Source organism: Dromiciops gliroides, chromosome 6 (genome assembly GCF_019393635.1).
Source record: "Dromiciops gliroides isolate mDroGli1 chromosome 6, mDroGli1.pri, whole genome shotgun sequence".
Classification (NCBI taxonomy): domain Eukaryota; kingdom Metazoa; phylum Chordata; class Mammalia; order Microbiotheria; family Microbiotheriidae; genus Dromiciops; species Dromiciops gliroides.
The window spans coordinates 139,385,724-139,401,295 of NC_057866.1; the positions used below are offsets into that span (position 1 = coordinate 139,385,724).

Below are 15,572 nucleotides of genomic sequence, written 5' to 3' on the forward strand. Positions count from 1 at the left end.
CCTTCATTTTATACATGAGGAAGCTTGGGCTCAGAGAGGTTGTATCTTTTCCACGTTAACACAGCTAATAATTATCTGAATTTGAACCCAGTTCTTTTCTGACTACAGTGTTCTATAGTCATTATTGTTTTCTGTACTCAGAGGAGCAAAATAATATCACAATGTCAGGGTCAACATACAGTGTCTGGGGGCAGCTAGCTAGCGCAGTGGATAGAGCACTGGCCCTGGAGTCAGGAGTACCTGAGTTCAAATCTGGCCTCAGACACTTGACACTTACTAGCTGTGTGACCCTGGGCAAGTCACTTAACCCCAATTGCCTCACTAAAAACAAAACAAACAAACAAAAAACAAAAACAAAAAACCATACAGTGTCTGGCTGTGGCTGATCAGACCATTATGAGCTGGGAATGCCCTTCTTCAGGTTGGGCACAAATAGTCCATATGAACATTTGGGGTGGAGATGGTTCTAAACTTTTGCATCTTAAGTTGCTTCTGAGCTACTACAATTCTGCTTTGCTCACAGAGCACAACTTCTTTGATATGGGTACACTATGCTGTGTGGTCCTGTGCCAGTGTTTGCCATGTCTCACAATCAATAACAGAATTCTTCAGAGAAACTTTGAGGCTGCTTGTATTACTTCTTCTGACCTCCATGTGAGTGTCTGCCTTGTAATAAAATAGTCTTTTAGGCAAATGTGTGTTCAGCATTTGAACAATATGTATTATGCTGCCTTTCCTGTAACCTTGATTTGCCAGTAATACAAATGCTTTGTTGTGCATTATAATGTTAATTAATATAGTGTCTTTATTTTATAGACAAATTTGTATCATTGTTGCTTTCTTATATTTTATACTCCTGGACGACAGGCATTAGTTCTCTGTAATTTTATTTTTTTACTGTGACTTGGACAATATCATATGCATTAGTTGCTAAATAAATAAAGCTTTGAGTAATTGCACCTTCAGGGGAGGGGGCTATTTTGTTTAACTGAATTTTCTAACTACTGAAGATTATTTGGGAAAAAAAACCCCTTAAGTTTCAGCCCCTTTAAAGTTATTTCTGAGATGTATCATTCCACATCTCTACCTTAGTAATAAGCATACTCCACTAAGATGCTATTCTGGTGCTTTATTTGCCGTAGAAGTATTCGTAGGGTTTCAAAGTCTTTGCCAACAAAGCACAATCTCTGGCAGGTTCTATCAAACTAGAAGGGCTTTAATTAGGACCTAGGGACTGTCATACAAAGACTAATCTACCTACATAGAGGGAGGTTTGTCACCAGGAAGCCACTAGTATCACCAAACTGGCTATAACAACTCATAAAACCATCTACTAAGGTGTGGATGGGTTATTATCTACATCTATACTCTAGATGGCATCATGGGGTTTTTGAATATTGAAATAAGTAGCAAGCAGAGTATGATTTTTTTTTTTGGTGAGGCAATTGGGGTTAAGTGACTTGCCTGGGGTCACACAGCTAGTAAGTGTCAAGTGTCTGAGGCTGGATTTGAACTCAGGTCCTCCTGACTCTGGGGCTGGTGTTCTATCCACTGTGCCACCTAGCTGCCCCCAGAGTATGATTTTTTAAAGTGATACTTTAAGATCTTGCAGAGCTGTTATTCTGAACATGAATTCTTACTGTGTAGAACTGTGAACACAGATGACACCCTACAGGCTTGAAAGGGTTAATGCAGTTTTCCAAACTACTATAGTACTGCTGTGGTATTACCTAGGCCCTTAGAACCCTAGAATTCCTTCAGTTTCTAAAGTAATCCATCTTTCATGCAATCAACTTCTGATTTTCCATTTGGTTTTTCTTTATCAAAGGCCTGGGTGTTTGTAAATGAAGTGCTAATACTGCTGGCTAATGTGAACGTCCATTTCCTGATGTAAATGAATAGCCAAATGTTTATATTTGTGTGTGGAATCAACACAAATATACTTACACTCACTTAAGAATGCTGTGGCTTACTTTAAATTACTGGTTTGATGTTGGCTTCACAAGTGTATAACCAGGGAGTGCCAAACTGGAAGCCTGCTTCAGTTATAGAAATGGGATGATTACAAGGCAGCAGAAGGTGTTGAGTACTCAGAGTCGAATGATACTTCTTTAATTTGAGAACCAATTAAAAAAGTTGGTTTGGATTCTCTTCCAGAAATTTTAAATCCCAAACATAATTAAGCAGGGAAAATATTCTTTAAAAAGCTGATTTCAAGTCACATGTATTGCCAAAGAGTAGAGTTGGAAATAGATATTCAGTGTCTATATGTTTCATTAAGAGTCTGCTGTGAATATTTGCCATAAAAATACAACTATCTCTTTAAGAAAATATGGCCCTCATTTGGTCCCTTCTTCAGTCTAAGAATTGAATGTGGCAGAAGTGTTGTTTATCACAATGCTTCTACAATGTATTCTAATTTCACAATCTGGACTGGCACTAAAGCCCAGCAGTAAATTTGTTTGTGATACAAATTGTTTAAACTTGTATGTAAGTAAAATTTTAATGGACTTCACCAAATTTATAGCCTGTGTATATCTGTGATATTTCAGTTCAACAGACATTAAGCCCACTTTTGGCAAGGTACTGTGCTAAGTGTTGAGGATACAAGGAAGAAGCTTTCTCTCTCTCTCTCTCTCTCTCTCTCTCTCTCTCTCTCTCTCTCTCTCTCTCTCTCTCTCTCTCACACACACACACACACACACACACACACACACACCACTTGTGAAAGGATCTTTGATTTCATGAGTGCAAGGAACTCCCTTCTCAATTGCAGATCCCAAGTAGTCCAGGACTTAGTAGGTCGAATCCTAAAGTACGTACTTTTAGACATTGTTCAGGGTCACAAACATAAAATCAGAAGGAGTAGTTGAATCCAGGTCTTTTTGACTCCAAGTCCAGCACTCTGTCTTCTCTTCCATGCTAGTGGTCAGGTAGGAACGGGAAAGAGGAGTATATGAGAGAAAGGAAAGTGATTTCTTTCCCCAAAACAATCATAGAAAAGTTGACATTTAACATGGCTATTGACTGGTTTAAGCTTTAACCATCTTAGTAATTTTAATATCCATTTTCCCCTATCTTTTTTTTTTTTTACTAGTTATCATATTGCTACTTTAGCCTCTGATGTTCACTGGGTTCACTTAATTTTTTCCTTCCTAGAAGGTTTGCTTTGTTTTGTTTTATTTTCCTGGAAATTATTTATTGTGTAGATTCTTATCATAAATCAGAAATCCATTAAAATTATGAAGCACCTGAGTAGGCTTTGTAGTCATAGCTCACAGTCTTTCTATGAAGGAATTAAATATTTTATATGGGAGAGTAGACTTGTACTTGAATCCAGAAGGCAGATATAGGACCAATGAGGTTAAATTCTAGGAGAGAAATTTTACCTTGATTAAAGACAACTGTCTAATAAATATAGCTGTTCCAATGGAATTGCTAATCATGTGAGACAATGAGTTCCCTGTCCTTGGTGATTTTCAGGGAGAGATGAGGTGATGATTCATCAGAGATGTTATAAGAGGATTCAGGCTACAACTGGGAATTAGACTAGATGATCTCTGTAACCTTTTCAACCTCAAGATTCTGTGGCTCTAAATATTAAACTACTTAGGGAAAATCACACATCAGGGTGGTAAGAAGCCTTAGAAAGCATCTAAGATGATTTACAGATGAGAAAAAAAAGTTTTAAAGTAGTGAAAATTATCCTGAAAATCAGTTTTTTTTCCTGGTAAAAATAGTTTCTACTCTCCCTTGATTACTTTGACCCTGAATTTTAGAGCCTGAAGACTCAGTTGTGTAAATGTCTTATAATATCCTTCCTTCCCTCCCCCAACCCTTCTCTTTTCTCTTGTAATCACCTTGAAGACAGGAGTTAAGAAATATCTAGCATATATCTAACCTATATCTAACATATTACCTTGCCTAGAGTAGACATAACAAAAATTAAACCAAAATGTCATTATTTACTCCCATACAAGCTTATATAAGAATAAAATATATGCACAGTGAGAGCTGGGACAGTTTTATTTTTGGCTTTTAATCCCCTTTACCCAGTATCGTGCTTTGTGTACCACAGGTATTTAATAAATGTTTGTTGTTGTATAAAACAGAATTGAATATGTTAGATCATAATCCATTAAAGCTTAAAACTGGATGAAGACTTTTGGTATACCCTGAACTTTGATGCTTCAATGCTTTGCTGTATTTCTATATTTATTCAATAGATATTTATTAAACATCCACTAAAAACTTCTGTGATTCTAAATATAATTGTACTACTAGTGCAACACTAGAGTGGTAGAAAATGATTTGATCAACCAATGAACAAACATTTTTCAAGTCCCTACTATGTACCAGGAGTTATACTAGGTTCTAGAAATACAAAGACAAAAATAAAGCTGGCCCTGCCTTCAAGCAACTTGTATTCTTTGAGGGGACCCAACAGTTCCCTGAGGGAAAGGAATGTCTTTGGCCTCTTTTTGTATCTCCAGTGTTTATCACAGTGCCTAGGAGTGTAGTAGATACTTAATAAATGTGTCCTGATTGATTAAGATGTGTCTACGTATACATACACACATGCACACACATATAATATGATGTAAATCTGTAGGTAGCCACCAATACCTGAGGACGGGGAGGGATCAGGAAAGGTTTCATGTGGGAGATGACCTATGAACTGAGCTTTGATGGAGACAAGGAGCTCCAAGTTGTGGAGATGGGAAGGGAGAGTGTTCTAGGATTGAAGAACAACCGGTCGGCAGAGGGATAAGGGAAACAGAAAGTCATGTGTGACATGGGGGAGGTAGAATAGCAACAAGTCCATTTTGGTTGGATTACAGAATGCATAGAGGACAGAAACGTGTAATAGAGTTGAAAAAGTAAGTTGGAGTCCAGTTGAGAAGGGCTTTCAAGGTGAGAAAGAGTAGTTTATATTTGATCCTAGAGACCTTAGGGAGCTGTTTTTGTTTATTGATTAGGGAAATGTCATAGCCAGACCTGTGCTCAAGGAATATATCATTTTGGCAGATATTAGGAAAGACAGATTAGAGAGGGGAGAGATTTGAAGCCAGGAGACCAATTAAGAGGGAATTGCAACAGTCTGTCAGGGTTTCTTAAATTTTTTCCACTCATGACTCCTTTTCCCCCCAGAATTTTTTTCTTTTTTCTTTCTTTCTTTTTTTTTTTTTTTTGGTGGGGCAATGAGGATTAAATGACTTGCCCAGGGTCATACAGCTAGTAAGTGTCAAGTGTCTGAGGCCGGATTTGAACTCAGGTCCTCCTGAATCCAGGGCCGGTGCTTTATCCACTGCACCACCCAGCTTCCCCCCCACCTCACCCCCAAGAAATTTTTATGCAACCCCAGGTATATAAATATATAAAATAGGTATTCATAACCTTTTACTGTTGCCAAGTTTTTTGTGACCCCCACAGTCAGTTACATGATTCCATACGAAGTCATGACCCACAATTTAAGAAGCTTTGGTCTAAGCAAGAGATAATCAGGACCTCAGATGGTGGCCATGTAAGTAAAGAGAAGGAAATGGATGGAAAAAATATTGGAGGTCAAATTGACAAGACTTTTAAACTAATTGGCTATGTAGGGTCAGTAAGAGTGAGATTATCTTTGACAGAAATAGGGAGATTTGGATGAAAGTTGGATTTTGAGGAAAAGCTAATGATTTCTATATTAGACATGTTGAGTTTGAGAGACCTATTGAATATTTAGTTCAAAATGTCCAATAGGTAGTTGGTGATCCACACTGGGATCAAGAAAGAGACACATTTCATTTTAGGAATTCAAAGCACATTATATTTACAATAAAACCTTGATTAACCAGAATTCTCAAATATTCATAACTTAAACATTTTATATCCACAGAATTATACAAAAACAGTAATTGCCTTAATTATTCCTCAGAGGCTTTATAAAATCCCCAGTTAAAGAAAGTTTAAACAGTGCTCACCTTATTGTACCAATAAAGGTTGAAAAGTGAACTAATTAATCAGAGCACCCATTCCTTAAGCATTTGGATTGATTAGAGCTTTACTACCTTTCATTCAATCCCTGTAAGGCAAATGAGTACCATATTTTTATTTACACTTGACAGATGGGAAAAATTAAAGCAACAATGGAAGACACTGGAAGAGTACATAATTGTGTCAACATTGACATTAAATTACTTTTCTAGTCACTAAAACTCACTCCTTTCCTTGTTTTTGTTGTTATAGTATAAAACATTCTAAAAACAAGTACATTCAATTACTCCTGGATTAGTACTCTGAAATACCATTTGGTAAATGCCAGAAACAAATTTCTATTTACTGTTTTATTCTGTCAGCAGGAGACAAAGGGATTGTGTGAAAGTCAGACATTTGAATACTGGTCAGCAAGGCTTTAGATTCAGGTAATAGAAAATTGTAGTGTTGTAGTTACAGGACCTGAGATTTAGAACTAGAAGGAACTTTAGTACAATCTCCTCATTTTCCAAATACCAAACCTCCAAGGGGTTAAGTGACTTGCTCAATGTCACAAAGGTAGAAGGTGGCAGAGCTTGGATTTAAATCAAGGTCCTCTAGTACGCTTTTCACAACACTGCAGGGTTTTCCCTTTAGAGGAAGAAAGAACTGTAAGTCTCCTTGGCTAAGTGGAAAATGGAAAGGGGAACTTTAATGACAATTCACCCTGATCAGTTTATAAAGCATATATAAAACATATATAAAGCAGGCAAAAGAATTTTAAATCCTGCAAAGCGAAAATAGAAAGACCTTCTGGGTTAAAAATAATCTGTCCCTTAGAAAGAAACAGATTATTTTAAGGGGTATTTCAATGAAGAGCTATCTTGTAAAAATCATTGAGGAATTCAAAGAAAACAACATTAAGGTAGTAACCAGAACCAAAGGGGAAAAAAGGCTTGGTATTTCAGACAGGCACATCCCACATACAACATTTACAGCAGAGACCAGCTTATTGTACTAGATTTCCAGTATGTTGAGTTATCCAGTTGTGATAGGAGGGCACATAAGTATAGACTCCAGGTTTGTCTGCCAAGGCACATTCATATCCCCAGCTCACTATTCCCAAAATCGACCAGATCTGCCTTGTGTCAACCATTGCTAATGGTCCGCCAGAGTCTCCCTGAAAGAAAACCAACATTTGTGATTAAGTATCATGATTTTACTCTAAATCACAAGGTACTCTGTACATGTGTGTATGGTGTTTACTTCAGTATTAGCAGAGGATGGAATATCACTAGAACAATGAATCAAAGAGCAGGTATAGGATTTTTGTTGTAGTATGATTTAAATAGTCCCCTTTTGACAGTGTTGAAACTTACCATCTAATGAAGAATCTAGAAGTCTTGATTTCTTTGGTATGAGTTGCACAGCTAGATGGGACTTTAGAGATCAACTACTACAATTTTCTTATTTTATTTTATTTAATTTAGTATTTCATTTATCTTTATTTATTTATTTTTTGTGGGGGGCAATGAGGGTTAAGTGACTTACCCAGGGTCACACAGCTAGTAAGTGTCAAGTGTCCAAGGCCAGATTTGAACTCAGGTATTCCTGAATCCAGGGCCGGTGCTTTATCCACTGTGCCACACAGCTGCCCCCATTTATTTTTTTTATTTTTATTTTTTTATTTTTAGTGAGGCAATTGGGGTTAAGTGACTTGCCCAGGGTCACACAGCTAGTAAGTGTTAAGTGTCTGAGGCCGGATTTGAACTCAGGTACTCCTGACTCCAGGGCCGGTGCTCTATCCACTGCGCCACCTAGCCGCCCCCATTTATTTTTAATATCATAGAATCTCTGGCTTCTTTCAAGACTCAGCTTAAGCATCATCTTCTGCAAGAAGCCTGGGGTTACTATACCAACATGGTGTTAATCTCTTCTACTAATTCTACCTACTCTAAAAGTTTTTTCTATAAGGGGCAGCTAGGTTGCACAGTGGATAAAGCACGGGCCCTGAATTCAGTAGGATCTGAGTTCAAACCTGACCTCAAACACTTGATGCTTACTAGCTCTGTGACCCTGGGCAAATCACTTAACCCTCATTGCCCCCCCCCAAGTTTTTCTATAGCAAATAGGACAACGGGGATGACAGACATCTTAATTGGTTCCCTTTTGCCCACCTGCCCATCACCCACACACCTAGATAGACAGAATACACTTATACACAGAGCCCCATGTACACAAAGGCCAGAGTCACCCAATCTCTTCCTTTTGATTTCCCTAACCCACATAGCTTGACTTTGCCAAGCTCAGACTCAAACTGTGACTGTGGAGAGATATCCTGAACCTGGCCTGGCCCTCTCTGTTAGTCCTCACCTCCTATTGGGAAGGATCCAGTATATTGTTCTGAGCAGACAAACAAAGACGGACCTGTAGACACACAGTCAGGCCAAGCACAAGTAACAGATCCTGTGTATATATATATATATATATATATATATATATATATATATATATATATATATATATATATATATATATATATAATTTTCTTAAGGTTAGGAAAAACCTTCCTCCTCCCGTTCTCTATTCCTATTATATAATTTCTTCTTTCTTATAGGAGACAGGAAGTGGAGCCCCTGTTCCCTGGGAAACCCTAGCGCTGCCTTCCACCCCTCTTCCAGTTCCTTGCGTCAGCTGGTGGTGGTTTTATGTTCAATTATTTATAATCTTTCCTTTGGTACTGGGCCTTGAGGGTGGTCTCTTTCTTTGTTTTAGGATTCTTTGGCATCAAGGATGGAGGCTTACTTGGTCACTGGTCAGTCACAGGGACTGGGACTGTTTATAAGTAAGGAAGGGGTAGGAGTACCTTATAGGGTAGTGGGGATGGGGAGGGGCTCAAGCTGCCTATGGCCCTATTAGAATAGTAACCCCTGTCCCTCACCTGCATGATTCAGTGATTTAGTGCCTGTTTATTCTCTACAATGTTATATTTTAGACTATAGCTGACATGAATTAAACCAGCTTGCACTTTTAACCCCCCCAGTGAAAAAAAGCCCCAAAACAAATTGACATGATCCATTAATGACCACTGTCTTCATCGTTCCAATAATTCTAATTCTATTATTAACTACATCTCTTTCTTATTCAAAAACATAGTTCAAGAAACTTTTTTCAGTGCTTTGTTGAAATCTAAGTATATTATGTCTACAGTATTCCTCTGACCTCCCAGTCTAATTGCCCTGTCAGAAAAGGAAAGGAGGTTAGTCTGGCATGACCTGTTCACAATGAACTTTTAGTCAACAATGCTTCGTTTTCTAGGTATTCTCCTTACTAATGAGTTATAGAATTTTACCAGCAATTGAAGTGAAAATATAATTTACAAAATCCACTATCTTTTTTTGGGGGGTGGGTGGGTTGGGCAGGGGTCTTTACTGGCTCAAAAACTTAAGAAGCTATGAGCCTAATAATGATCAAAAATGTTATTCAAACCATCCTAGGTTTAGTCTGGTCATTTCTTAGTATTAAAGGTTGTATGTCTAATAAAAATCTACTCTACTGCCTTGCCAGGACTTGGGGATGACCCATGGTTATTGAAGGCTATACCAGTGAAGTGCAACTTCTGGCAGATCCTCCAGCACCCTACGACTCTGATTTCATTGATTCAAGTATAGTTTCTGATGGTGCAAATTGCAGTCCATCTATATCTACTCATCTTATTCTTGTCAATGTCCTCATGTAAATATTCTACAGGAGGTCCAATGTGCCTGGGGCCTTCCTCATGTTTTCTTGACATTACAGAGATACCAGTGAATGCTATCATTGGTTATCCTTTGCTCCTTACCCAATGCCTAGACCATCTCATTTTTCAGTAATACATGTCTGGTGACATTTTTTATATCACTTCTTCTGTACAACTCTTGGTTGGTAATGTATTTACTCTGCTCATACCCACCCAGGGTCTCTACACTATCCTTTGGGTCATCCTCAGTTTTAATTCTTTGGTGACAGTAGTATTCCATTATTTTTAGTCATAGACCATTACTAGAAGATTTTTTGGGAGGGTCATTTCATCATCATTTCATCTGTCATTTCACCAGTGTAGAGAATTCTTAGTGAGAAAACTCATCTACCATTGTAGATCTTCAACTGTCCTGCAATTTATGCTCTTATAGTTTCCTGAGACACAGAGAAGTTGGCCAGGTTTGTACAGTCAGCATATGTCAGTGGTGAGATATGAATACAGGTCTTCCTGTTGTCTAAACTGTTTTTCTCTCCATGATTCTCTGTTGCCTCTACCCTGAAGCAATGCTATGTTTTTTTTTTAAAGGGTGAACCTTTGTTTTCTGGAAAAGATTGGGGTTACTAAAAGCACTTTGTTGTGCTTAAGGTAATTCAACTTGCGTTTTTTTCTCCTGTTCTGTCTAGAGGCACTTAGGTGATTCAGTGGATAGAATGTGAGACTGGAGTCATAGAGATCTGAGTTCAAATCTTACCTCGATTACTAGCTGTATGACATGGAAAAGTCACTTAATTTTTGTCTGCCTTAACTTCCTCAACTATAAAATGAGGATAACAACAGTTGTTTTAAGAATCAAATGACATAATATTTGTAAAGTGTTTAGCACACTGCCTGGAACATAGTAGTCTCTTGATAAATGCTTTTTCCCTTCCTTCTTGTTCAGTTCTGGGCCCAGCTCATTGTCCTTGTGTAGTGTCTGTCCAGGATAGCTGATAGAGGCCAAATGGTTCATTTAACTGTCATTACTACTTCTTTTATTTTAATTCCTTTTGAACGTCTATTCTTCCAGTGTCAAATTCCAGTCACGAAACCCATCCCATGATGTCTCAGTGACATATCTGAAATAAAACTTGGTTTGATGACTTATGATCTTTAGCTAAACTGGTTTATTAGAGTTTTTATGAGTATAACTGCTAGATGCAGCTAGATGGCTTAGTGGGTAGAGTGCTGGACTTGGAGATAAGAAGGTCTGAGTTAGAATGCTGTCTCAGACATTTCCTAGCCATGTAATTCTGGACAAATTACTTAACTTCACTCAGCCTCAGTTTCCTCATCTGTAAAACAGACATAATACTACTTACTTCACAAGGTTATTGTCAGGATTAACATAAAGTTCTTTGAAAACCTTAAAGATATGTACAAATATCTTCCCTGTCTTCATCTTCTCCTCCTCCTCCTTTTTCTTTTTTCATCACCATATTCATCACTGTAGTAATTAGTATTTAGACATTTGAAGCCTTGAGTTTTATAAATCTCCTTGTCCTGGATAGAGTCTATTGTCATTTATTGATCCTTCCTTCTGGGATACCAGGGGTGTCAGAGCCATGTGGTCAATTTTCTCTCTTATCTTCCACTTTCAGTTTTAAATCCCCATGATTAGATTCACATACTTCAAGAAAATGTTATCTCCCAGTCTTTGTCAGATTTGTACTCTCCTTTGCCAAGAGCCCATCATTCTTTTTTTTTTTTTTTTAGATAGGCAATTGGGGTTAAGTGACTTGCCCAGGGTCACAAAGCTAGTAAGTGTTAAGTGTCTGAGGCCAGATTTGAACTCAGGTATTCCTGACTCTAGGGCCGGTGCTCTATCCACTGCGCCACCTAGGTGCCCCAAGAGCCCATCATTCTTAAAGTTTAAGCAGTGGTCCAGAAATTAAAATCTCATTCTCAGGCATGATCTTTTTTTTCTGTTTCCATGTCAGTGAGGGTTAAGTGACTTGCCCAGGGCCACACAGCTAGTAAGTGTCAAGTGTCTGAGGTCGGATTTGAACTCAGGTTCTCCTGAATCCAGGACTTGTGCTTTATCCACTGTGCCATCTAGCTGCCCCCTCAGGCATGGTCATTTTAGCCAGTAGTTCACTTCTAAACCTTCCTTCCTCTGCTGAATCTTTTACCTTGAACTGATGGTAATGATCAAATCACCACTTGAACCCTCAAAGTCTTCCATCCCCCAAACAGGATTTCATAAACCTTAGAAATGCTTTCTGTGAATCCTGAGAAGAGTTTAGTGTTCATCAGTTTTGATAGTTCTCAGGAAAACCTTGGTAATATTCCAATTACATACCCTGGGATGACAACCAATCATTTATGTTAGGTTGACAATAGCTGTTCTTGTCAGTCAGTCAATTAGTATTTACTAAGTACCTACCACATGCCGAGCTCTGTGCTAAGTGCTGAGGAAACAAAGCAAAGATTAAAAAACAACACAATCCCTCATTTCCAGGAACTCACAGTTTAACAGTCTTTAGGACACCTCAGCAGAGTCACCAACCACTGTTACTCTTTCCTGACTCTAATGTCCATTATTGGATGACCTTTTATTGGGTGTCACAGGTGCAATCACATTATCATCCCTTGTAGCACAAGAAGCTGCTTTCTCCAGAAACGGTCCACGTCCCCCAATGTCTGTTAAATAGTCTGCAAAATGGGGCAGCTAGGTGGCGCAGTGGATAGAGTACCGGCCCTGGAGTCAGGAGTACCTGAGTTCAAATCTGGCCTCAGACACTTAACACTTACTAGCTGTGTGACCCTGGGCAAGTCACTTAACCCCAATTGCCTCACTAAAAAAAAAAAAAAATAGTCTGCTAAATATGTTTAATTCCCCTCTGCAATTTTTAATCTTTTTTCTTCTTCAGAGTTTGAGTAGGAGGATTATGTGGTCAGTCTCACCCTTTAGAAAATTGTATAGGATGCATTGCAGAGGGAAGAGACTTGAGGCTGGGAGACTTAGTTAGGAAGCTATTGAAATAGTCCAAATGAGAGCTGCTATCAATCTGACCCACACAGGTGAATGTGTGAGTAGAGGAAGGAGGACAGAGATGTTGTAGAGGTAGAATTCACAAGATTTGACAACTGATTGGGGATATAGGGAAGAGTGAGGGAGGAAGCAAAGATAACACCCAGGTGGCCAATATGGGTGACTGTAAGTCCTTTACAGAAATAAGAATGTTGAGAAGAAAGATGGGTTTTGGGGAAAAGATAACAAGGATATGTGGCATCTGAGATACCTATGAGATGTTTAGTTTGAAGCATCCAATAGACAGTTTGGTATATACATCTGGATTTTGGGAGAGAGTTTGCATATCTTAATAATCTGATTTTTGTGGAAGCCTTTGTCATTCAAATAATTATAGTTAGTAAGATGCATTTTACTATTAAATTACTCCAAAATTAATCTATATTTTAAAAATCAAGAAAAAGATCATTAATACCAGTCTTACCTATTTGACAATTACTCTGATACTATCTCAACTTCTTATATTTCCTGTGACCTAAATATTGGGTATTAGAAGAAACCTGTAGAAACAGCTCACTCTGTCTCTCTGTCTCTGTCTCTCATAACTTCTGAGAGGGTAGAAACAACTTCAGGGCAATTTACGTATGCCATTGATACTGGGCCACATATTGCTACATGAATAATTTTGTTACTCAGTACCTACCTGACAAGCATCAGTGCCGCCTCCAGGTTTTAGAGCACATACCATGCCAGGTGCGATTTCTCCATCATATTTCTCTGGTGAATTACATTCATCATTACTTATGACTTGGACCGTACCTTGCTCAAGAATCTGCACACCAGTGCCTATAGATTACAAGTGGGAGGATTAGAAAAATAATGAGAACCTGGAATTTATAAATTAGATTCCCTACAGTAACAAACATGATTTAATGAATAATGCAGTCTCCTGGTCTCTACCAAAGATCCTCTTCTATATTGTACCCTAGGCAAGGCATTGATAAGACATCCATATGAAAAAGATGCTCACAGTCTCTCAATGGCAACAGCTTGGGATAGGAGATACTGGTTTCAGGAGTATGATGATGATGATAATGACAACTACTATGACTAACTAGTACCACCATCACCATTCAGTGCAACTTAAATATGTGATGTAACTTCTAAAAATAACATAATGGGGCAGCTACATGGCACAGTGGATAGAGCACCGGCCCTGGATTCAGGAGGACCTGAGTTCAAATCCAGCCTCCGACACTTAACACTTACTAGCTGTGTGACCCTGGGCAAGTCACTTAACCCCAATTGCCTCACCAAAATAAACAAACAAACAAACAAATAAATAATAAAAAGAATACAACACATACACAGTATTTGTTAAATATTTGTTAGGCATGACATTTCAAATGTGTCAAGATTCTTATATTCAATTTACTTATATAGAATGCATATAAAAACAATGAATTTTAATGCTTCTAGAAGGGCTGAGGATGGGTGTAGGTGTGATTGAAGATGCTTCCCCCGGCAAAGATTCCTCTGAGACATTTTATAATAGTATCCCCTTTTCAGCTAGGTGGCACAGTATATAGAATCATCTTCCTGAGTTCAAATATTGCCTTATACTTAACTGTGTAACTGGGAAAATCATTTAACCCATTTTGTCTCAGTTCCTTATCTGTAAAACGAACTAGAGAAGGAAATGGTAAACAACTCCAGTATCTTTGCCAAGAAAACCCCAAATGGGGTTACAAAGAGCTAGACAGGACTGAAAGACTGAACAACAACAAGAACCCCTTTATAGCAATTCAATTCAGTTCAATTTAACAAACATTTATTGCACTTAAAATGCTCAAGGCACTGTTTTAGGCAATATAAACATAGTGGGGTTTATTTTGTTTTTTTTTTTGTTGTTGTTTTTGTTTTTTTTGTGGCAAGGCAATGAGGGTTAAGTGACCTGCCCAGTGTCACACAGCTAGTAAATGTCAAATGTCTGAGGCTGGATTTGAACTCAGGTCCTCCTGAATCCAGGACTGGTGCTTTATCCACTGTGTCACCTAGCTGTTAGGCAATATAAACAGAAAGACAAAGACAAAAGAACCTCATGTTGAGGATTTTGTGTTTTTTCCAGAGCTTTACCAAGTTAGTGTCCTTTGAAAAAGACAGTGAATTTGCTATTTTAATTGTCAAATGAGGTGATCTCTAAGGTTCTTTTTCTATCCCTGAATCCTATATCCCTATAATAGTTGAAGGTCAGCTTCTCAAGGCTAGAATTCTCAGAAGCCTATGTCTGTCATAAATATGACTGTCTGTAAAATAAATGAATTACACAGCAACATCTCATTTGATCCTCACAGAAACCCCATGAGGTAGCTGTTAATGCCTTAATAACCTCATTTCATTTCAAAAAGAACTAGGAAACTGTGCCTATGAGGGGTTTAGCAACCGAGACATGGTCACACAGCTAATACATTTCAGAGGTAGAATTCAAACTCTAGTTTCTCCTCATTTCAAGTCCAACACTCATTCCATTACCCCATGAAACCATCTCTTTTTTCTTTAACCCTGGGTTCTACTAAGAGGACAAAGTAATGGCCATGGACACTAGTCATAGGAAAAAGAGAAATATTAAAGAAAAAAGAGAGGGGCAGCTAGATGGCGCAGTGGATAGAGCACCGGCCCTGGAGTCAGGAGGACCTGAGTTCAAATCCGGCCTCAGACACTTAATATTTACTGACTGTGTGACCCTGGGCAAGTCACTTAACCCCAATTGCCTCACCAAAAAAAGAAAAAAAAGAAAAAAGAGAAAGGGGAACAGAGGTATTAAGTTAAGATACCCCACAGGATCATGGAAGGGACCTTACG

At 38.3% G+C, this 15,572-nt stretch overlaps 1 protein-coding gene across 1 annotated transcript in view; it reads right to left on the bottom strand.

Annotated features, from left to right (window-relative positions):
* Nucleotides 1-6,967: 6,967 nt before the first annotated feature.
* LOC122732095 (transmembrane protease serine 11D-like) overlaps nucleotides 6,968-15,572 on the bottom strand; it is a 55,224-nt gene continuing 46,619 nt past the window's right edge. Inside the window, exons 9-10 of the mRNA XM_043972263.1 lie at nucleotides 13,414-13,556; nucleotides 6,968-7,138 (exon numbers count right to left, since the gene is read on the bottom strand). Coding sequence (XP_043828198.1) covers nucleotides 6,968-7,138; nucleotides 13,414-13,556 — 314 coding nt within the window. The remainder of the gene's footprint in view (nucleotides 7,139-13,413; nucleotides 13,557-15,572) is intronic.